At 48.7% G+C, this 23,382-nt stretch overlaps 2 protein-coding genes and 1 non-coding gene across 10 annotated transcripts in view; 2 read left to right on the forward strand and 1 right to left on the reverse strand.

Annotated features, from left to right (window-relative positions):
• The first annotated feature begins 913 nt into the window (after window positions 1-913).
• Window positions 914-9,197, forward strand: 2700081O15Rik (RIKEN cDNA 2700081O15 gene). 3 transcript variants are annotated; one of them, NM_175381.6, is made up of 5 exons: window positions 914-1,206; window positions 3,356-3,850; window positions 4,544-4,933; window positions 5,203-5,751; window positions 5,932-9,193. In NM_175381.6, the coding sequence occupies exons 1-5, from the start codon at window positions 1,068-1,070 to the stop codon at window positions 6,393-6,395; spliced, it is 2,037 nt and encodes a 678-aa protein (NP_780590.3). In that variant the 5' UTR covers window positions 914-1,067; the 3' UTR covers window positions 6,396-9,193. The 3 variants fall into 3 exon arrangements, with proteins under 3 accessions (NP_780590.3, XP_011245417.1, XP_011245418.1); XM_011247115.3 differs by having other exon boundaries at window positions 1,047-1,206; window positions 5,203-9,197; XM_011247116.3 differs by lacking the exons at window positions 4,544-4,933; window positions 5,203-5,751 and having other exon boundaries at window positions 1,047-1,206; window positions 5,932-9,197.
• Window positions 5,862-5,931, forward strand: Mir6991 (microRNA 6991). Its single transcript, NR_105957.1, has one exon. It is a non-coding gene; the product is annotated as a microRNA 6991 (primary transcript).
• Window positions 9,184-23,382, reverse strand: part of Rtn3 (reticulon 3) — a 57,397-nt gene continuing 43,198 nt past the window's right edge. For 5 of the 6 annotated variants that reach the window (NM_053076.3, NM_001003933.2, NM_001271487.1 and 2 more), the window contains 6 exons: window positions 18,220-18,427; window positions 15,741-15,879; window positions 15,255-15,324; window positions 14,275-14,321; window positions 13,040-13,098; window positions 9,184-11,164 (listed from right to left, as the gene is read on the reverse strand). In NM_053076.3, the coding sequence (NP_444306.1) occupies window positions 11,119-11,164; window positions 13,040-13,098; window positions 14,275-14,321; window positions 15,255-15,324; window positions 15,741-15,879; window positions 18,220-18,427 (569 nt within the window). In that variant the 3' untranslated portion in view covers window positions 9,184-11,118. The remainder of the gene's footprint in view (window positions 11,165-13,039; window positions 13,099-14,274; window positions 14,322-15,254; window positions 15,325-15,740; window positions 15,880-18,219; window positions 18,428-23,382) is intronic. The other variant, XM_017318088.2, reaches the window with a different exon arrangement.

Below are 23,382 nucleotides of genomic sequence, written 5' to 3' on the forward strand. Positions count from 1 at the left end.
GGCCGAAGCCAGAATTCGCCCCAGGGTTTTCCAGCCTAGGGATGCGAATCTCCAGCTGCCCATCACCAGGATCCCAGTCCCTTCTTTGCACCTTCGTCCTGTGCAGGAGCCCGGGGCTGAGCGGAGTGCCTCACCCGGTACCTATAGGCCTGCGGGGGCAGGAGCCTGAATCACCGCCGCAGTCTCCCTCTCTTTCCGGCTTCCAGCCCAGGGCCACCTCTGTTTCGGAACGCCGGCTGGCCAGGCGCAGCGTGCTAGCTCTCTTACACTCCTCTGCGCGCCCCTCTTCCCGGCTTGCGCTTTCGCGGCCGCCGCCCTCACTCTGGCCGGCTCCAGGGAAACCTCGCCCCGCCGCCCCTCCCCGGTAGAAGCCAGAGCTGCCAGCGCTAGCCCCAGGCTCCCGCGGGAGGGGGCGCGGCAGCCCCCACGGCTCCACCCTCTCCGCGGGGCCGCGGCCATCTGGGGCCCCTGCCAGGCGCGTCTGCTTGGGGCCCGCGCCCAGCTCCTGCGGGAGGACGAGGCACCCCGGAGAGGGGAACGGTGCCGCCGCACCGGGCGGTCCCCTGCTAGCGGGCTGCGGAGAGCCGCGCTCGGAGATGCCCCGAGGGGGCGGTGGCTGAAGCGCGTCGCAGCGGACTGGACACGGGCGCCCCTGGTCACCTCGGCGACTCTTTACCAGCCGGAGCTGCAGCTGCGGACGCGGCAGGGCGGACCCACGAGGGCGCTGAGGACCGTGCTCCCCGCGTCCGTAACAAGCGCCCGTTGCGGACTTGCCACCTCCCGCTTTCCCCGCACCAGCCCCCCGCGAGCTGGCAGGAGGAAATTGCGCGCGGCCCCTTTAAATTTACCCAGGAGCCCTTAAAGGAGCCCCAGGGGCCCCAGACAGGAATCCCCACCCCGGTCCAGCCCGCGCTGCCGAGCGAGCAGTCAGCCGTCCGTGCGGCCGGCCGCCCGTGAATGCGCCCCGCGCCCGGGGGCCCCGCGCACCGAGCGCCCCGCGTGCGCCGCCGCTGGCTCCGCGGCCCCGCGCCCCGCCGCCCCGGGGCCCCCGCTCCGCAGCGCAGCGCATGGAGCCCGGCGGGGACCACCGGAGCCGGAGCGGCGGCGGCAGGGGCGGCCCCGGGCCCGCAGTGACCTCGGCACGGGGCCGACGGCTGCCGCCCACCGCAGCGAGCGGCGGCACGGAGCCCGAGGAGGACGACGGCGGTAAGATCTGGGGCCGACGACCGGGGGTGGGGGGCCCCGGCGTGGGGGAGGGGAGGGCTGCGGCTCCGGGCCCCTCTCGGCCGCCGAACAAAGCGGGGGACGAGCGCAGGGCGGCTCGGGGCGCCACCTGGTGGGCGCAGAGAGCAGCTACAAGGCCCGCGGGGCGCTCCCTGCCCGTGGCGGGGTCTGCCCGCCGGGCTGGGGCGGATCCCTGCTCCTTAAAGGGCCCCGCGTTGCTCGTTTTTTGGGGGGGGGGGCAGCGACGTGGGAGTCGAGGTGCTGGAACTTGCGGCTCCCGCCCTTTCTCTTTCACACTCCCAGGTGGTCTGTCTTTTAAAGGCTTCCCAGTCCCTCTGTCCCTTTCTGAGGCTTTCCCCAGAGTAGCATAGCTCGGGATTCCGCTGTTCTCGGTTATGCCATCCCTTTCTGCGTGGCCTTGCTGGAGACGTGAACTCTTCCCTTCACGGTTACGCTACGAGAAACAAAGCGCAGCCTGCGTCCTGGGGGCCCCCGTCTGTCATACCCCACGTCGGGAAGGTCTTAGTGAGGGATGGGTTCGCACACGAAGGTGGATGCCCCACCCGTGCGTTGTCGCGTTTCAGAATCGATTTTGGCCCCAGTTTGTCAGCTGTACCAAGACCTGCCGGCCCTAGTTGGCCCTTAAAACCAACTGCTTTTTTTTGTCTCCCTTCTGTAAGGTTCATTGCCTTTAGATCAGCGGAGGTTCCATCCGTACTAGGGAGAGTGCTCTCTACTCTTTGAGCTCCTCTCCCTATAAGCCCCCGCCCCCCACCCCCCCTTTTTATTTTTTTGAAAAAAATCTCAGCTCCTCCTTTTTCTTTCTTTCTTTCTTTTATTTTTTTCTTCTTTCTGCTCTTAAAGGGCCAGTCTGCCTTAGATTTAACAGTGGTCCTGCACTGGAAAGATGCTTAGTAGGATGCTAGCTATTCAGTCAGTGCATTTGCAGACAAAGGCGTATAGGCCCAGAGAGCGGATGTGACTGACCTACCAAAGGTCACTGGGCAAGGCACCAGTGAAGCCAGATCTTGAATCTAATGTTTTTTCTATACCTCTACCTTAAAAAAAAGTAATGGAAGACAAACAAACAAAACCTTCAAACCAAAACAGACAAAAAAACCACCCCCAAACCAACCAACCAACCAAACAAAAAACACCCAAAAAACCAAAAAACCAAACAACTCCACACGAGGACAAGAGCCCTCTCTGATCCTGTCATTTGTTTGTCTGACTCTGGGATTCTGTACTGAGAGAATGCCAGAGTCTGCTTGTTTCGTCTTTGTGGCCAGGAGACAGTTTTCTAAATAAAAAATGGTCAGCCAGCACTGCAAGGAGGGCTCTGGGTGTCTTTGACAAAGTGAAAGAACACTAATGGTTGGAGAGGCCCCAGAAGTGCACACTGTTGGGAGGGCTGGCAGCAACCACATCCCTGCTAGCACAAATGAGATAAACTAGAACGACTTAATGGGTGTGATGGGTGGTGGCTGCTCCCCAGTCTGAAGAGCAGTCGGTAGTCACTCTGCTGGCCCTCCGACCTCCTCTTTTCGGGTCATTGTGCCTCCCAGACTCTGGGGAAGTCCAGGTCCGAGAAACTCCTTTCCCTGGAGGTGTTGACAGCTGTATCTTAGGTGTCCCTCCAGTGGAAGACCTGACAGTTCCTACCTCATCCTTAAACTGCTATTTACAGGATGGCATATTGGGAAAGGGAGATAACCTTTGGTGGGTGCCCTCCTGGAGGGGCCTCAGGTGGGTGGGTGTTGTGCACAGATCTGGGTGCAGACAAATACCCCCTATTGTTCCCCTCTCCCTACTGCTTGCTGTATTCTGGCTGTAACTGCCCAGCCTGCTGAGCTTCTGGCTTTATCCCTCCTTAAACTCCGTGGCCTTCACCTTGGTTTTAAAGTCTTCAGCAAGCTAGCCCAGTGCCCACATCTCTTTGTTCTCCAGCTGGGTCCCTGCTCTCTGTGTGGGTGTTCCAACCCCCTCATCACCCACTTCCCTTTCATTGCTCTTGCCACCCCTCTCTTGCCCTAACCTCCCCTGCCCCCTTTTCATGCTTCCAAATCAAAGCCCTAGGTCCTTTCTCTGGAAATAGGAAATTGAGAGCCTGTCTCCCTTTTCCCTTCTTCAGGACAAGCTCTTCAGCTGGAAGGGGGTGCCTTAGGGTCCTGGGGGAGTACCCCCCTACCCTCCTCCAGGGCCAGGGGACCAGCATCTTCAGGCAGGAAATACTCAGATCATTGTGAGGCTCGGGCCTCGAGGCCTGGAAAGAGTCGCATCCCCGGCAGGGACCACCGGCGCTATTACCACGACCACTGGCGGCTGGAGTACCTGATGGACTTCATCCCCTCCCGGCATGGCATGGTGTGTATGGTGTGTGGCAGCTCCCTGGCCACCCTCAAGCTCAGCACCATCAAGAGGCACATTCGCCAGAAACACCCCTACTCCCTGCACTGGAGTCCCAGGGAGAAGGAAGTGATCAGCAACAGCTGGGACGCCCATCTGGGGCTGGGGGCCGGTGGTGAGGCTGAGAGCCTGGGGGCCCAGGGGGCAGAGGAGGAGGAGGAAGAAGATGAAGAGGAGGAGGAGGGGGCCAACCTGCAAGCTTGCCCACCCAAGGGCTCAGGTAATACAGAATATGGAGAGGCAAGGGTTTGTGTGATATGGGGCTCAGGGAGGGGGCAGCTTTTCTACTTTCTTTTCTTTTTTTTTTTTTTAGGGAATCTCTGTTTCTTTTTGGGTGGAGTCTGTTTACTGCCCTTCCTTTTGAGAGTGGGGAGAGATAGTGGTGTGGGGTAGTTTCCAGCATCCCTGAGGCCTAGACACTGTAGTAGAAGGAGCAAGAGTTGTATGGGTGGGAGGGTCAAGTTGAGGAAGTGGTTGTGAGTTGGTGAGGGGAGTGGGTGTGGTGTTGGCACAAAGAAGCCCAGGGACGGGGCTGAAATCAGGGTCTAGGGAGGCTGGGTGGGACTTGAGTGAGTGAACAGGAGGATTAGGGAGAGGGGTTAAGATAAAGGAAGTGGGTGTGGTGGCATATGCCTGTCATCCTAGCACCAGGAAAGTGGAGGCAGGAGGACCATTAATTAGATAAACGTTGCTACATAGGTAGGTAGGGCTTTTGAACCCAGCCTAGGTTGTATGAGTTTCTGTCTTATAAAAACAGAACAGAAAAAGATGTAAGAGGAGAGGAAAAGCTAGGCAGAGATCAGCCACGGGACCTGAGTCAGTTGAGTGAGAAAGAGACTGTGTGGAGCACCTGGCTGTGGTGGGGACTCCCCAGAGGGTCAGAGACTCAGTTGCTTCCCTCCAACCCTTTCAGGCAAAGCCCCAGCTGGTGGGGGCTGCCGGCGCCAGCGGCGAGGGGTCCGAGGGGGCTCAGTGGCACCTCGGCGCCGGCGCCTCGCAGCCTCCCGAAGGGCTGGGGGCAGCAGGGGGCTGGGGGCCCGGCGCCTGGAGCGGAGGCTGAAGGAGTCACTGCAGAACTGGTTCCGGGCTGAGTGTCTCATGGACTACGACCCACGGGGGAATCGGCTGGTGTGCATGGCCTGCGGCCGGGCACTGCCCAGCCTGCACTTGGACGACATCCGTGCTCACGTGCTGGAAGTGCACCCCAGCTCCCTAGGGCTCAGTGGCCCCCAGCGCAGTGCCCTGCTGCAGGCCTGGGGTGACCAGCCTGAGGCTCTGTCCGAGCTCACCCAGCCCTCACCAGGTGCGAGGCTGTCCCAGGGCTGAGATCCCTTCAATATTAGGGCGGCAGCATGGGAACTGAAAACAAAATTGGGAGGCAGGGATATTTGGTTGAGGGCTGCAGGCCTATTTTCCCTTCACACACAGACATTCAACTTTCCACCCATCTCTCTCTGGCTGGGGCCGGCTAGCTTGGGGCTGGGGTGAGGAGCAAGGATGGAACCCTCTTGTGTGGGTAAGGACAACACAGCCAGAAGGCTGAGCCCTTCTCCTTCACCCCTTCCCCAACAGACGATGACCTCGTCCCCCAGGACCTGACCAGAAAGAGCCGGGACTCCGCCCCCGCTGCTGGAGCCCCCTCCTCTCAGGATCTCAGCCCCCCAGACGTAAAGGAAGAGGCTGGCTGGGTGCCTGAGAGGCCCGGGCCGGCGGAGGAGGAGGAGGGCGAGGGCGAGGGCGAGAGGGAGGGCATCCCGAACCGGCCTCGGAGGGGCCGAGACCATCGCCGCCACTACCAGGAGCGCTGGCGGCTGGAGTACCTCATGGAGCTGGACGGCTGCCGACGCGGCCTGGTGTGCATGGTGTGCGGGGGCGCGCTGGCCTCGCTCAAGATGAGCACCATCAAGCGACACATCCGCCAGCGCCACCCCGGCTCCAACAGCCTCAGCGGGCCAGTCAAAGCTCTCATCGCCCAGGAGTGGAGCGAAAAGGCCGCACACCTGCTGGCCCTGGGGCTGCCCAGGCCGGAGTCGCCCAGCGTCCCTGTCGCCCCCAGCACAGCTTCAGCCTCTGAGGAGGGGGGAGGGGCAGAGGAGGCGGAGCCAGAGGAGGAGTGGTGGGGTGAGCCTGTGGATGGGTCGGAGCAACTGGCAAGGGAGAGAGGGCAGGGCTCGGAGGGAAGGGTGGTGAGGATGGAAGGCTGTAGAGAGACGGGAGGATGGGACCTGAAGAGCAGTGGAGAACAGGGACTGGGCCTGATTGATGGCACTCGCTCCAAGGCAGCCCTTTGTTCTTCTCCAGGCGACGCGCCGCTGTCCCCTGGAGCTCCGTCGGAGAGACCCGCGGAGGAAGAGGACGACGAAGATGACAGCCAGGAGCCCGGGGGGCTGGCCTTCCCACCGCTGCCACTGCCGCCACCTCCACCGCCACCTCCACCTCCGCCGCGCAGCCGGGAGCAGCGGCGCAACTACCAGCCGCGCTGGCGGGGCGAATACTTGATGGACTACGACGGCAGCCGGCGCGGGCTGGTGTGCATGGTGTGCGGGGGCGCGCTGGCCACGCTCAAGGTGAGCACCATCAAGCGACACATTCTGCAGGTGCATCCCTTCTCCATGGACTTCACCCCGGAGGAGCGCCAGACCATTTTAGAGGCCTATGAGGAGGCAGCGCTGCGTTGCTACGGCCACGAGGGCTTTGGGCCACCCGCCCCGGCACCACGAGACAGCGGCGCGGATCTCAAGCCTGGCGCGGTGTGTCGCGCGTAGCAGTCACCCTGCGCTGTCCTGGCCCTTGGGCTGAGAGACCTTGATGTCAGGCCCGGGGATTCCCCACCTCCCCGCTGGTCGGGCTAGGCTGGGGCCGGGGCCCGGGCCTGGGATGGGGATGGGATGGCGCCGCTGCAGTCGTCCCGTGACACTTTGCTGTGCCAGCTAGTACTTGCGCCTCAGGCGCGCACTAGCCCGGGGGTCCAGGCACTCTTTGTGCGGTGCTCCCCGCTTCCCGAAAAGCCAAAGCGCCTCCCCAGTGTTCGCAGTGAGCACTCTTGGCTGTCCCTGAGGGCGCAGTGCTGCCAGGCCGGGGAAGGGGCGCAGCCAGTCAGTATTAGGGTTGAAGGCAGGGCGCAAGGAAGCCAGGAAGGACGCGCTGGCCGCGCGCCCTGGCCAGTGGCCCAGTTCTGTGTGGCTTCACGCCAGCGGGCGCGGCTCTCGGCTCCCAGGCTGTGGGGTCCAATTCTTGGCCTCTCGGAGGCCCAGGCGGTGAATTGGGACTGAGCAGGGGGCGGGGCGGGGCCGGAACGGTGGGGCCCAGTCTGCTGGACCAATTTCCCCGGCTGGCCTAGGACAGCGAGCGCACCCATCCTGGGCCAGTGCCACGCCTTCGGGACCGGGGGCATAAAGGGATTAGCACTTTTTCTTTAGGCCCTCCTGTTCAGAGGGCTTCTGTTACCCACACGGTGAAGGCTGCGGGAATACTCTTGGTCCAGTGCCAGTACCGTTCCACCTCAGGGCACTGGGGTGGTAGGGCTCTACTACTGCCCCCTCTGAACGTGAATTGCCCTCGGTGGACACGCTACTGGTTCTCAGCTCCCTGGGCTTGGGGCCGGGTCTCTGCCTCCTTTTCTCTTGCCGGAAACAGCGCCAGGCCCCATGGTGCCAAAAGGGCCCCTCAGTCTCCCAGGCAGGTCCGAGAGGGGTATGTAGATTTCATTCTCCCGTGGAGAACAGGTGGTCCGAAGATCAGGCCCTTTTTTGCTGTTTGTATTTTATTTTGAAACTGTATTTAATGCTTTTTATATGAAGGGGAGAGGGGAACTGGCCCAATCACCCTTACGTGCAAATGTCTTATTTATTATGCGTGTATCAGAGATAAGCTGTGAGGTGGTGGAGGAAGAACTGAGATGGGAGTGTGGTGAGGGGATTGGGATATACTAGGTATCTCCATGTTCCCCTGGCCTTTTTGCCTCCAGGTCCAGTGTCTGCTCTTCACAAAGAGAAGTCGCTGCAGGCACTGTGCCCTCCCTTTAAAGTCAGGGTGCGGTGGTCAGGGCGTGGGGCCTGGGTTCTGGGGCCAGTGCAGCCCTTGTGGTGAGAAAACAAGAAAAGAAATCCCTTCTCACCCTCCAGAGCCGGAGCTCAAGGTTCAAGTGCCTCAGGCCCAGTTCCCTAGATCGAGATGGATTTTATACCACGGATTTTATAACATTTTTTATAATTCAAGATTGTCAGTGGGAAGGGACCCTGGAGCTCACAAACTGATTCCTTTCAAATCTCAACTCCCAACTCCCAGTTCAGTGAGCTTTGCACTATATTGCCCTGCTTCCAATCTGGCAAGTTACTAAGATTTCTTTACCTATTAGGCCTGTTAAAGTGGGTATTGGGCACTGCAGGCCCACAGCACTTGTGTACTGCACTTACGGGAATGAGGATGCAGGCGGCTTTCAGCAGTGCAGGCTTGCCAGTCAGAACTCCAGGTGGGGCCCACTTTCCCTGCCGCTGAGGTTTCCCCAGCAGAATTAGGCTGCTTATCTGTGCTTGTTTTGAGGCCATCAGGTATTCTGGAACAGCTGCTGGCTCAGTGAAATTCCAGTTTTGACCGGCCAGGGTTTTGGAGACAGTATTAAATCTTAAGAACAGAGACTATGGATAGTGCCAGGCTGTGCACTTACCCTTTTGCTTTCCACCTGCATGTTTTACGCTGAGGGTGATTATTCTCGCCCACCTCTACATAAATTGGAGCCACAGATTGTCGTGATTGCCAGAGCTCACTGCAGAAGTTCAGGTTAGCTGGGGCAGATTTCAGCAGTCTTCAGGGTAGCATCATTTTAGACGCTTGCTAGAGACACATTCTTGGGCCCTCCTGATAGGCCTTTCCCATACAGTTGCAACTCCCAAGGTGGTTGTCAAGTACCTCTGCAGTGATTCTGCCATAATGACCTATGGCCTCAAGGGGCTGCTGGGTCTCCTCCCTCTATTCTGACATGAACAGGTGAAGTTCCTTCATTGTTTTGTTAATGATATGCTTGCTATTATGACCCATATGTAAATGTTACTCTGGATACATATTTATATGCCATGTTACTTAGTGACACTATTCAAACATTTGTATGTGTATTTGTGAAGTTGTTTGCATCAGTCATAAAGTACCACCCCACCCCCCCCAACCCAGAGGTATGTTGAATAAATCTAGAATCCAGCCTTATGAGTCACAGCCAACTTAGTTTGGGGGCAGAGCAAGTCAGAGGAGTTCTGATGTCAGACCAGACATGCATGAAACCAGTTCAGTTTCAGCTTTCGGCTGCTTCCTGTGGCAAGTGGGGAACCTTCCTTCCCATCCCCAGGCAGGTGCCTTTCACCCCAGTCACTTCTAAGGTCATCCTTTACCGGGTCTCTAACTTCATTTTGGAAAACAAACGTAGTGCAGCTTGTGCTCAGTGCCATGGGAATCCTTGCAATCTTGGGAGTTCTTTCTCAAAATTCCTGGAATGAGGGTGGGAGTGAGTGAAAGCCTTTGCTCTTACTTCACCCAAACTGTACAAAGAATAAAGTTGCAGACTGATGAGACAGTCACTGTGTTTTTTATTTATAATTAATACATCAATTTGCAGTTTTACAGGGACCAAAAGAGCTTCTTGGTACTACTGTTTTTATGTTGCACGCACAGACACGTACACAATTTCATTAGTAATTTTTTCATCTCTACGAGTCTTTGTTTAAAAAAACAAAACCGAAAAAACCCTCTCATGTAACACAGAAACCTTTCCAATTATTTTAACACAGCAGCAGCAACAAAGAAAAGAGCAAACTGTGGAGGCTTCCAGTGCAGAACGAGGTCCCTTGTTAGGAGACCCCATAGACCATGGGTGCGTTCACTTCCTGGGAGGGCAGAGCATGGTGATGGGAGTGTTGTCTACAGTGGAAATGAAAGATTCAAAATGTACAGGGGCAAAGGAACTTGAGAAGATGGAGTAAGGCATTCTACCTATCGCAGTCTGTGAGTCGTTTCCCAAAAGGACTGGAAAGACGACTAATTCCTACTTTTACAGTCACAGAACTTTGTGACCATCAAATACCTTGAAATCCCCAGCTCCTACTTCCTCACAATAGGGCAGGCAGGGTTTGAGAAATGAAGGACTCTTGGATGCCAGTTTTCAAGCTGACTGGATTTCCATGCTGAAGGAGAGATGCAAGGTCTGAGAAATTAAGATCCTGGACCCCTCCACTGATGCCACTGTAAGTTCTGTTGTATCTATCAGTACCACCTGGTCTTGCTTGGCCACCCACAACCTAAAAGTTCTGGAAAACACGATCCAAATGAGCACTGTGGATCATGGTATGAACTATTTCATCAATATGTCTGAAAATGGAGATCCTTTTAGAACTGCACTGACTCCAAGCAGCTGCATGTCCTGCTTCTAGAAATGGACCTCTTCAGTCAGCCAGGCCTCTGGACGCCAACAGATACATGACTTGCAGTCAGTGGGGCTTTGGTCCTCAGGCTAAAGCACTGCAAAGCACAGGAGGAAGCAGCAGGGAAGAAATAGAAGGAAGGCTTTTCATGTTCTTGTACCTCCTCCTCCACAGACTGAGATAGGATTACAATAACTCAATGGCTGGGAGCCCACATGCAGATTATTTTTCTTTAACAAGTTTATAGCAGTGTACAGCAGTTACAGACATTTATTTCATAATAAGAAAAGTACAACCATATTTATTAAACGTGAGGTAAGGTGGGCAGGGAGAGGGGAAAGCACACTCTGGAATGATTTCTCAACCAACACATGGATCCCAGACCAAGGGCTGTACACGGCCCTCCCAGCCCCAGAGCCCTTCCTTCCCTAGGAGCAGCCGCAGAGAGGGTGGTGGCTGCCCTCCTGCTGACTGCTCCACCCACTGTCCCCCCAACCCCCATTTCTCAGGTGGCATTCTGGGAGTTCTGTAAGTTATTCAGAGCTGAGAGTTCTTTCATTAAGGAAGAAGAGGAGCAGTAAGAGTAGCTGCTTATGTGTAAGGCAGGAAGGTGGGACTGGAGGGCCATACAAACCCAACGGAAGAAATCCCACTCTTGCCCCATACTATTTATTCATAAGTTAATCATTATTTCCTAACTTAAAAATAAGGGCAAAATTATAAATGGGAGCTGTATACGAGTCCTTGGAACTGGAGAGAGGACCCTAGAGACACTTCTCTTTTTCTCCTTTTATGGTACATGTAAAGCTCCACCCCACTATGGTCTGATTAATTCTAGTAATCTGATTCAATCTTTATTCTTTACGGTTCTAAGAGATCAGTTCTTTTTTCAGTCTAACACATCTTGTGCTTGGTACTGAGGGTAAAGGGAGAGGAGGGGAGAGAACACCAAATTAAAATGAACAAACAACTTGGAACCAAACTCTAGCTGACACTGAGCAAGTTCCTTCATAGTACAAGTGATGATGTTATAACTATTAAATGGTGTTTTAGTAACTGATGCACTTCTTGCTTCACGTGCTTATTCTGCCTTTTTTTTGGCGATTCCAGGAAGCTTTGCTTGGATCCTATTGAGGAAAGAAAAAGAAAACTGAAAATATTTGTTTTTAATATAGGTTTGTTCTAGGTCTGTTTCTCAGGGATGGCTGAAGTCAGGTAAGGCTCAACTGTCTGGAACAAGCCTGAGGGGTCCCACCACACTGCCCTTACTGCAGGGCCTGATTCTGTCTCACTACAGTGATCCCTGGGCCCTTCACTGGGATCCAGGAAGAATCAGAGTATTAAGGTCTTGGGATGATGATGTGAGCGCCCATGTCTTTCCCTTTGTGAAGTACAAGAAAAGGAGCGTCAAGAAGGAATGACAAGTCAGCAAGACGAGGTGTGAAAAAAGGGCATGGCTGGTTAGTTTCATGGTTCTCTGAACTACAAGGTCTGGCAAGAGGACATCAGAGCTGTCTTTGACCCTGGTGAAGTGGTCATTTGAACCTTCAGTGTTGTCAGAGCTGCTCTCCATAGAGGTGACATCTCACTGAGAATTATACACATCAGCTAACGCTTTCAACAACAAAGCAGTCCAGCTCTGGTGAACAGCACCAGGTATCTATGGATGCCTTCAACCTGCAGTTAGTGTGAGCGCACAATGAAGCAAACAAGTCAGGTGAGGATTGTGGCATCAATACCCACCGGCCTGGCTTACATTCAGTTTCTTTCTTTTTGTTCTGTGGATGGAAATCTGGGGCCATGTATGCTAAGCAAATGCTTTACCACTTAACTACACTCCTAACCCCTTCAGCTTCCTCCTGATAACATGAAAAGACACTAAAATCTGGGGCATGGAAGGTTCAGAGTCAACAGCTGTAGCACTTCACTTCTTAAAGAAGAGCTGAAGGAAACAGAAAAAGGAGAACATGCTAAGTCAGTGCTGGGCTCATCTTGCTGTGACCATTCAAAGTAAAAGTAGTTCCCTGATTCACAGTATCAGATAAGGAATTCAGAATTCATGGTATCGTGGGGCTGGAGAGATGGCTCAGAGGTTAAGAGCACTGGCTGTTCTTCCAGAGGTCCTGAATTAAATTTGCAGCAACCACATGGTGACTCACAACCATCTGTAATGGGATCTGATGCTCTCTTCTGGTGTGCATGAAAACAGCATACTGTTTATTTAATTATATAAATAAATCTTAAAAATATCTAAAAAAGTCATTAAAAAGATTTCATGAAGCTGGGTGTGGTGGTGCATGCCTTTAATCCCAGTACTCGGGAGGCAGAGGCAGGTTGATCTCTGAGTTCGAGGAGGCCAGCCTGGTCTACAAAGTGAGTTCCAGGACAGCCAGGGCTACACAGAGAAACCCTGTCTCGAAAAACCAAAAAAAAAAAAAAAAAAAAAATTCATGATATCTTATAGAACTTTAAAAAGCAAAACAGGGATTTTTGTTTGCTCTTTTTGAGGTAGGCTCTCACTACATAGCCCTGGCTATCTTGGAATTCAGGCTGGACCTTCAACTTCACCAGCTTCTGCCTCTCAAGTACTCCAGGTGTTCACCACAATGACGGAATCTAAGCTTTTTATTACTTACTAGAAAAGACAGGAAAGATTGCCTTAACTTGGATACATATGAAAATAGGGTTAAATAACCAAACATATTTGACAGCCAAAGTATTTACCTTGATCATTTCTATCTTGAGAGCTGGAGGGTAGGATATTAAGTTTGAGGCCAGCCTGGGCTACACAGCAAGACCCTGTCTCTAAACCAAATGAACAACCCAACAAACCAAACCACCACCACAAAGCCCAAAGATGCTTCTTAAGTACAACAAAGCTAAAGTTTTATTCAGGATGAAAACTAGTTACGTTTGACAGTAACATTTTATATAAGAGACTAAACAATATGGGAGAGGAGTCCACATGGGAAACAGTGAACGTGGTCCCTAAGTACACTTACTTTTCAACAATTGACTTGGTCTGATCCCGGGCAATCCCAACATAGTGGTCAATCTGTGTCTTTAAGAAAGAAAGGAAGGAAAGAAGGCTCAGCTGGGCAATAAAGGGGCTAAGAAAAATTTCATACAATATATATTTTGGTAATATTCTTATTTCCCCCAAAAGGCACTATTCTCTTATTTAGTGCAAGTATTAAAAAATCCCAGTATTCATTATCCCAGAAAATAAAAATGATGTCCAGTTTTTCAGAAGTGAAAGTTCTGTTTTCAGATTTCAACAACACTTCAAAATAAAAATTACACATCATTTGTACAAGTAGAACTTATGTGGTATTTTCTGTAGTAACACTGAAGTACTTTTCTAAGTACTAGAAATTGCAGATTTAATCTATTCTGTAGTTGTGATGTGTTTTTGACTCCTGGGCATTATTAATTCATTTAATAATTAAGAGCCAAAAATATTTTTTATATGTGCATATTAGTGCATATGTGTATGAGTGTGCATGTGTCTTTGGAGGCAAAATTTTGATCTAAGGTTTCTCTTCAATTGCTCTCTATCTTGTTATTAACTAATCAATTTAATTAACTTAAAGATGAGGCCTCCAGTTTACCATGTAAATAAGGCTGAAGCATGGACCTCTCACCTTCCTGACTCACCTCCCACATGCTATGGATGCGCATCCCTAGACACAATTTACCTAGGGCTAGGCAAGTACTTCACCAGCTAACCTACATCCCTAGGCATCTACTTTATTTTTTGAGACAGTTCAGTCCCTCACTAAACCTATAGCTCACTGATTTGGTTAGAATGGCTGGCCAATAAGTCCCAGAGATCCTCCTCCGGGCTCAGGTTGCAGGTGTACATTTAACACCAGGTATTTTTATGTGGGTGCCTGAGATAAGAACTCAGGTTCTCATGCTTGTGTGACATTTTACCAACTGAGCCATCTCCCTGACACTCCCAAAAGGTCTTCAGATGCAGAGATAATCTACCCCGTCCACAATGGAAACATCTGCTCACACTAACATTTCCTTGGAAGTGCAGTTTAGTTTTTAGAAGATTAGCTTTACAAATCATCTTTTTTACCTTCCTTTTTGGAATGGGCAATTCATCCCTATGACTCAGAACATCTATCTAGGCCTCCAGTCTCTCTTGCTATCCGTTTTTTACTTTCCTTAAAATGAACTGAAGCCAGTCACACATTACTCAGCATATCTACCACAGATAAATGCCTACCTTATACTTCTCATAGACAATTGGGACGCTGAAGACAAGCAGCTCGGCTGTAAGACAATAAAAACACAGCAAGTGCAAACGTGAGACTCAAGCAGCACAGACACTTCTTCATGAAGTACAGAGAAACAATCAAAAAGGAAAAATAAGAGCTCTCGAAATTGAGGATAGCTGGGAGAGAGCAGATAAGGGTAGTGTTGAAAAACCCCTAACAGGCTATTTTCTTTGTATGACAGGTGTCAACTTCTAAACTACAAGTGGTTTCTAAAAGCAAGGTCCCCATATTTAAACCAAATTTAAACAGTGCTCTTTATTCACGGTTGCTTTGAAATCCTTTGTGAAAGCATTTAATAAGCTCTCGGCCACAAGCCCAGGCTACACTAACGTCTACCACACTGTAAATGCACAGGCTGGCTCTACAGAGTAAGAGATCACACTGCATACGTGATCTGTAGCAAAGTGCTCCAGTCCTCAGCTACATTGTTGTGGCTGTTCACTTTATTGATGGTTTTTATGTCCTCAGTGGGCCCAGAACATATTGTGAAGCTTAACATGATGCTGAATTCCTGACCTTCCTGTGTCTGTCTACCTAGTGAGGGCATCAGAGTTGTATGCACCATCATGCCTGGTTGCCCTGGACAGGGCCTTATTAGGTTAGCCAGGCTGGCCTTGAAGGATTGATTCTCCTGCTTCAGCTTCTTGAACAGCTTTGATTATTGGTCTGTACCATCTAGCTCAGCATTTACACTTAGTCTTTGTTTGTTTGTTTTTTTTGGTTTTTCAAGACAGGGTTTCTCTGTGTAGCCCTGGCTGTCCTGGCACTCACTTTGTAGACCAGGCTGGCCTCGAACTCAGAAATCCGCCTGCCTCTGCCTCCCGAGTGCTGGGATTAAAGGCGTGCGCCACCACGCCCGGCATTTACACTTAGTCTTACAAGTCTTTAAAGAAATAAGCACAAAGACACACTTTCCTTGTCACCTTACCGAGAATCAGAAGGGTAATTCCATTAAAAACAGCACCAACATAGGTCATCAGCCACATGAAGACAGCCAGCTGTGAAGGTCAGTGTCAGAGGGTTAAATAAGAATAAACATACCCCCGAGTTCAAGCTAACTAGGTTTGCATCAATGCAGTGTTTTATGACACAGATTCCCCCATGTGCACTTATAGTCAGAAAACTCACTGTCTTGGGGTCCATAATTTCAGGGTGCTGAGCTGATGACCGCTGGTCTAATGCTGGTCTAATGCTGGTAGGTGGCAGCATTTTCTGTTGATAGTTATTTTCTCTTTTCTGATAAAACCCTATATATGCCCTATTTTACCACCCCCCCTCGGGACAGGGTTTCTCTGTGCAGTCCTGGCTGCCCTCGAACTCAGAAGTCCGCCTGCCTCTGCCTCCCAAGTGCTGGGATTATAGGCATTCGCCACCACTGCCCGGCTTACCTCTAAATTAAAGCCCAGCAACTAACCTTCAAGGAGTCAACCAAGTCTTCTACCAGAAAGAGACGAATAATGAGTTTGAGGGCCTTGTTGACATGCACCATCGCAGCATTCATGTAGTTGTGGAAAGCTTCTGAAGACAGGGTAATGTCCACATCCAAGTAGGCCCTTCCGAGGAAGAAAAAACAGTCGCACATGTGACACACAAGGGGAAATTCTTCAACAGCACAGTGGTATTTTAGTGTGAAATCAGCATTCTAGAACTCTGTAGGGGACACAGCTGTCCTTTACTCGATAAAAGCTAATATGCCAGTTATCTATGAATGTACAATGAAGAACTATCTGGTGTAGATATATCAAAATACACTCTGTACATCAGATAGCAGAGGGCTTGCCTAGCATGCATGAGATCCTGGTTCAATCCCCAGCATTATAAAACAAGTAAAAACCAAAAATTCATTTGTGTGTTTGTGTGTATATGCATGTTGAGTTCAGAGAACTACCATGGGTGTCATTTCTCTGGCCCTATCCTGTCCTTCTCTTTTTCTCTTTCTTTAACAGTTTCCTACCGACCTACTGTCCAAATACACTGTTTTATTTTTAATGCACATGTGTATGTACGTGTGTGTGTGTGTGTGTGTGTGTGTGTAGTGGTTTGAATGAAAATGACCCCACAGGCTCATAGGCAGTGGTACTACTAGAAAATGTGGCCTACTAGGAGTGTGCTTTGACGTTTTAGGAGCTCAAGCCAAGCCCAGTGGTTCATACTGCCTCTTTTGGTCGCCTGTGGATCCAGACAGAGGTCTCAGCACCATGTCTGCCTGTACACTGTTATGCTTCCCACCATAACAATGGACTAAACTGTAGTAAACTCTGAACTGTAAAGGACTAAACCTCTCAAAAGTTAGTCCCAATTAAATGTTTTCCTTTATAAAAGTTGCTGTGGTCATGTTGTCTCTTCCCAGCAATAGGACATTGTCTAAAACAGTGGGTACACACATGGTGCACAAGTAGAGGTCGGGGGACAGTTTGTGGCAGTTGGTTCTCTCCTTCCACCATGTGGGTCCTAGGGACTGAAATCAGATTGTCAAGCTTAGATTGTCAAGCTTTTACCTGCTGAGCATCTTGCTGGCTAGGACCTTGTCTTAGCAAGTTCCAGAACACCCAAAGCTACGTAGAGAGACCTTGTGTCAAGCAATCACCATCAAAACAAAAACTTAACAACAACAACAACAACAACAACAACAAAAAAGGCCTGGGACTAGAGCTCAATGGTAGAGCACTTGCCTTGTATGTGTAAGGTCCTAGGCTCAATCTCCAAGCTGTGGGCAGGGAGCATAGTTTAAAAAAGCAAAGGAAAGACTGAGGAGGGTAGCAATCATGAATATGTTAGGGCTGCAAACTATATAACACACTGTGTTTTCAGAGGCTGAGATTAAAAAAAGGGTGGTGGTAGGTGTATAGGCAGGCAAAGGGTCTCAACTACATAGCCCCTAGAACTTACTGTATAGATAAGGCTGGCCTGAACTTAAAGAGCTCTGCTTGCCTTGGCCTCCCAAATGCTGCGATTTTGGCATGCCACAGTGACCATGTCTGGCATTCTTGTTCTGAGGGGTAAGCCTGTGCTCATAACCTGTTCATTCACACAACAGCTACTGAGCGTCTACTGCTTATCAGGTTTGAAGACATCTTGAGGAGCTCAAACTCTTGGAAGAGCAGAAGAGTAAGAGGCATGTGTTCATTTTCCTGTTTATAAATATAAAGGTTTTAAACATGAGATGTTTCCAGGTATGGAAGCAGAGGGAGGTGGGTTTCTGTGTTTGAGGCCAGCCTTATCAACACAGTGAGTTCTTTGCCAGCTAGGGAGACACACAGAGACCTTGTCCCACCAAAACAAAACAAAACAAACAAACCCTGTCTCCAAACCGTCCCATGTCTCTAACACCCCCCCTCCCGACAAAAAGATATCTGAGCTTGTAAAATATATTCACTAAGTCAACAATTACTATATTAATTTATAATTACAACCCGCACTCTAGTTCCAGGGGACCAGATGCACTCTTTTTGCCTGCAAAGGCACCACATGCATATGTTGTACAGGCATACATACAGGTAAAACAGCCATATACATAAATATTATTTTAAAGGGTAAAAATAACTGCCCCTAGACTCAGGGAAACTGCACTAGAGTTAAAGAAAATCAGAAATAAAACCCCCTGGTTCTAGAACTTGGAATTCAAAGCTGTTTCTAGCTGTTACTATATAGTACTGAAACATGGACACAATGGCTGACTGAGGGCTGCCCTGGGCAAGCTATTCTGTGCCCTGCTCTGGATTTATAGCTCTGGATTTATTAGCCTTAAGTGTGAGTCTCTAGTCAGTTAAAAGTTCTCAGATACTAACCTAATTACTTCTTAGGGTGATGGCAAGTATTTAGGGACTGCTTTTGCCATCTATCTGTAAGAGACAGGTTAGAACTTCAGACATGTGCTATCTCAGCAAACTTACTTGAATGGATGTCCTTCTTCTGACTTCTGCACAGCTTGAATGACAGACTTATAGACTCTGAAGCTGATGGTGACAGAGAGAAGAGCCAGGATGAGGTAAGAGACCACACTGATAACACTGAAGGCTGCCAGAGAGAGCAGCATGATCAGTGTGGTGCCAAAGACAAACCCAGTCTTCTTCACATCTCGCCAGAAAATCAGATCGTGCACTGCCAAGAGAGGGGGAATAGAAGTTAGAGAACCCAGGACCACCTTGGCTGTGCTGTGCTTTACTGGCTGCCATCTATCTCCCTAGTATCCTGGCACCTCTTTACTTTTGATTTTGTTATTATGGGTTGTTTTTTGTAACCCAACCTTTAACTCCTGATCTCCTACGAGCTGGGATTGTAGGCCTGTGACACATATCTGACTGTTTTTATTCTTAAGACACAGGGTCTTGCTAAACTGTCCAGCCTTACAAAAATGGACAAGGCCTCTAGAGTTGGACAGATGAGAGTCTGAGTCTTGGCCATTTCTACCTGTGCTACTTTTCACCATTCTAAGCCATTCTCCATTGTAAAGTGAAGAAAATGGCACCATCTCCCTAAAGCTGTTTCAAGTCCAGTGCAGGTAGAGTGTATTATTACCTACATGCAACAAACTTATGTGATTTACTAGGAAGGAGAGGTTTTGAGATTCCTGCTGGGAAACTGAGTTCCAGGTAGTGGATTTTGCAAATCGGGAGAAAACAGGGTTCCAGTCAGGTGCACATGATTGAACTGAGCCGATACAGGGAACTGCATGAAGGAGACCTAAAAGGGCCAGCGCTAAGCAGGGTAATTCCTATAGTCAAAAGTCAGGCACACACCTATGTCGAGTTCTCATGTCTATAAGTATAGTTTCAATACAGAATGCAGAAAGGTTTCATGTCATCAACCAATCAAACAAATTGATGATATGTGCCCCAAACATGTACCTTTTTAAAAAGAGAAGGTAACTAGACAAACTTACCTGGAGAAATGTCCTACAAAATAACTAATCTATATTCTTAAAAACTACCAGTGTAGGGCTGGAGAGATGGCTCGCTGTTAAGAGCACTGGCTGCTCTTCCTGAGGTCCTGAGTTCAATTCCCAGCAACCACATGGTGGCTCACAACCATCTGTAATGGGATCCGGTGACCTCTTCTGATGTGTCTGACAGTGACAATGTACCCATATATATAAAATAAATAAATATTCAAGGAAACAAACAATTACCAGTGTAACCAACAGCGGACTGGAGAGATGGCTCAGCAGTTCCAGAAGACCTGAATTTAGCATCCACAGATTGGCTCACAACGGTCTGTAACTCCAGTTCCAGGAGAGTAACAGACCTCTTTTGGCTTCCATAGGCACCAGGGACACACATGATGCATACATACATTCTTACTTATAGGCAAACACTTATATAAATAAAATTAATAAATCTAATTTTATTACACAGAAAGAAAATAAACGGATTTCTACATTTGCAAAGTTGAAAAGAGCCACTGTGTCCTCATGGACTTTACTGCCACCTGCTGGAAAGCTGTTATACAAGATAGTCAGATGTACAATTCACATGTGACTAGTGCCCCTTAGAGGCATGCAGAATATAAACTGCATAACAATACAGAAAAGCTCTAGGCTCAACCAGTGGAATTTTGGGCCTAGACCAGAAAAAGGGCATTAGGGAATGGCAGATAAAGGGCAATATTGTGCTACACCTCAAACCTCAGTTTGCAGCTTTGCTTCATTTGGCCTTGGCCTGCAGTTACTTCCTGCCCTACACTCTGTATCCCATCACTCTGAATGATCTTACAGCTTTGTTTCTTCTAGGAGCACCTCCACCTCGTTTATCTTTTATAGACTCTTCAGATCTGTGACAGAACAAACTCATAACCCAGAGCCAGTGTGACTACAACTTCCCTTTGTTTCCTTATACTGTTCCTCAACATGGAAATTTGCCAAATGTATTCAGTACAGACCACCAAAAAAAAAAAAAAAAAGACTCTGTGTGTTTGTGTGTGTGTGTGTGTGTGTGTGTGTGTGTGTGTGTGTGTGTGTGTAGGGGTGGCAAATCATTTGGCAATGTTTACCTCGCTGACTCTCTGGTAGAATTAAGAGACAAATGTGACAAAAGGGTAGCTGTCAAAGTCTAATGTGAAGCCTTTAGAATAGATGTTCAATCTAGCAAGAAGCCACAGTAGTTTTGAAATCATCTGTTTCCACTGCCAGTACAGCATTTTTGTTTTGTTTTGTTTTGAGACAGGGTCTTTTCTCTCTCCTCTCTCTTCTCTCTCTCCCCCTCTCCCCCTCTCCCCCTCCCTCCCTCCCTCCCTCCCTCCCTCCCTCCCTCCCTCCCTCCCTCCCTCTCTCTCTCTCTCTCTCAGCTAAAAACCCAAGTGGCTGGGTACACCTTGAGGGATTTTTTTCATTTGAAGTGAGAAGACCCACTTTTAATCCAGATCTTTTGTTTGTTTTGTCTTGTTTTTCTGGACAGGGTTTCTCTGTGTAGCTCTGGCTGTCCTAGAACTCACTCTAACTAGGCTGGCTTTGAACTCACAGAGATCTACCTGCTTCTGCCTCCTGAGTTCTAGATCTTTTGAGATGGGAAGATCCACCTTTCATCTGGGCCATACCTTCTGCTGGCAGCCTATATAAAGGGCACAGAAGAAGGAAGCTTTTGTTCTCTGCCTGCTTGGTCTCACTGGCAAGTCTATTCCTTTACTGACATTAGAGCCTACTTCTTTGAGATTCTGATGAATACTGAAGACCAGCTAAGATATCTAATCCAGACTCATGGTCTGAACAACTACTGCATTCTTGAACTTTCTGTTGATAGTCTACTTATTGTTAGACCAGATGGACTACAGCAGATAAACCATTCTAATAAATCCCGTATATATTTGTATGTACATACATATATTTTTCCATCCTATAAGTTGTTTTTCTAGAGGATCCTAATACAGTGGTCATACATTTTTTTAAATTTAAGGTTTAAAAAAAGATGCTTACATGCAAAAATGGGCTTATTTATAATCTTGAGCAGTTACCACTCCTTCAGAAAGTTCATTATAAACAAAAAGTCAATGGGCTGGAGAGATGGTTCAGTTTAAGAGTGACTGCAATTCTGAGGGACCAGAGTTTGATTTGCAGTACCCACATCAGACAGTTCACAATTGCCTGTATCTCCAGCTCCAGAGGATCTGATTCTTCTTCTGGCCTCTACAGGGACTTATACATATAGCAGATACAGATACAAGTGAAAGCCTAAAACAAACTACTACAGTAGTTTGTGCCAAAACAAGACATTTATCTCATGCAAAATACAACTTAAAAAAAAAAAGCATTAGCACAGGAAATAGGGCCAGACAACATCTTTAAGTGATTTTCAATGATGAAGCTCTAACTTCAGTTATATTGATATGTACACAACAGTATGATTTAATGTATATTTACATGCTAAAGTGTCATACTCATCTCTGAGATGAAAACAACAACAGAACCTAGATCTCACTATAATTCAAGTACAGTGCATGCTATGTCAGCACAGCAGGAGCCTTGAGTTCCTCTTGCTATCTGAACTTCCCTTTTCAGGACATTGCCCTGTTGCTGCTGCAAGACAAAAAAGAAAACATACTAAGGAGAGCCCAGGTAAGTGTGCTTACAGAAACCCATGCTCAATCCTCACCAAATCCAGGGAGCATTTTATATTCCTGTTTTGTTTAGTTTTGTTTAAAAATCCAACATACATTTATTTATTTATTTAGTGCTGCACGATTGGGCATGCATTTATGAGCATACCTGTGTGTGTGCTACCAAACACTTTCAAGGGTTGGTGCTTATTAGAAGCTGACCCCTCCCATTTCTGCCTTCACTACTGATTTTAATATGGGTTAAATAATAACAGGGCCTTTATTCTCCCTACTGTTAAGTTTCTGGACTTGTTTCCAAAAGTCTTGGTATTTGTATTTCTCAGGTAAAATGAGATTTATGTTCCTACTGTACAGACTGTTTTTCAAATCATTAGACCACAAATAACTCCTTCAAACTAGGTCTACCTGACTTGAAAAACAAGGCTTTCTGAAATTGGCAGCCCATAATGATGTTAAAAATGTAACAATGCGTTTATGCTAAATGCTAGTCCGAAAAGTTCCATTTCTGTTAAGCTTTGCTTGCTTGCAAAGGTCATAAAATACCTTTACAAGAGTCTGTCCACTATAGCTGGGGTCACTTGCTCACTTCTGGTCCCAAGGAGAGCAGGTAGCCTGGCTATTACTGAAAATTCTTGCCTTGCTCATTTTCATCTCTGCTGAGTGTTTGGAGCTCCAGTCCGACACAGTAACAGTGTTCTCCTTAAATCATATAGGTTCTGGCCATGAACTCAGGTCAGGTTTGGGAGCAGCTGCCTTTCCTTCTGAGTCATCTCAATAGTATTCCTCTAACTGGAATGTTGCTTCATAAACTTAGTGAAAATCTGCTTTCCACAAATTATATATATTGATATACTAGTTCCATGCCATTAAATCAAAGAGTAGTAGAACCAATGGAATCTTTCATACCAAAAGGATTTTTACTTTTAAATACCTGTATTACTATCATTTATGTTTTCTTCAATCATCCACATTTACATGTTTTGGGTAAAATCTTTCAAAGAGAATTTTTTTAAAAATATTTATTTATTACATGTAAATACACTGTAGCTGTCTCCCGACACATTACAGATGGCTATGAGCCACCATGTGGGTGCTGGGAATTGAACTCAGGACCTCTGGAAGAGCAGTCAGTGCTCTTAACCGCTGAGCCCTCTCTCTAGCCCCAAAGAAAATTTTAAAATAGGAAAAAACCTCAAGAAACCAATATATCTAAAATTTGTAGTTATATATTAATCTTAATATCACTATAACATGTAGAGTAGCTTGGTTTTTTGTTTTTTGAAGACAGGGTTTCTCTGTATAGCCCCGGCTGTCCTCGAACTCAGAAATCCCCCTGCCTCTGCCTCCCGAATGCTGGGATTAAAGGCATGTGCCACCACGCCCGGCTGTTTTTTTTGTTTTTTTAAATATAGTATCCCTGTTTAGAATGTGTCAATATCACATTAGGATATGCATTTGTGATTGATGTGGAAAGAAACCATACCCTGCATTTCTTAGGGTTTCCTCAA

Source organism: Mus musculus, chromosome 19, assembly GCF_000001635.26.
Source record: "Mus musculus strain C57BL/6J chromosome 19, GRCm38.p6 C57BL/6J".
Taxonomy (NCBI): Eukaryota; Metazoa; Chordata; class Mammalia; order Rodentia; family Muridae; genus Mus; species Mus musculus.

What these genes read in the sequence shown, in the direction of transcription:
- 2700081O15Rik (XM_011247115.3), top strand. Translation starts at nt 1,068, where the DNA reads ATGGAGCCCGGCGGGGACCACCGGAGCCGGAGCGGCGGCGGCAGGGGC. An exon ending in GCCCGAGGAGGACGACGGCG is followed by an intron (nt 1,207 to 3,355) that starts GTAAGATCTGGG and finishes TCCCTTCTTCAG; the next exon opens with GACAAGCTCTTCAGCTGGAA. An exon ending in GCTCACCCAGCCCTCACCAG is followed by an intron (nt 4,934 to 5,202) that starts GTGCGAGGCTGT and finishes CTTCCCCAACAG; the next exon opens with ACGATGACCTCGTCCCCCAG.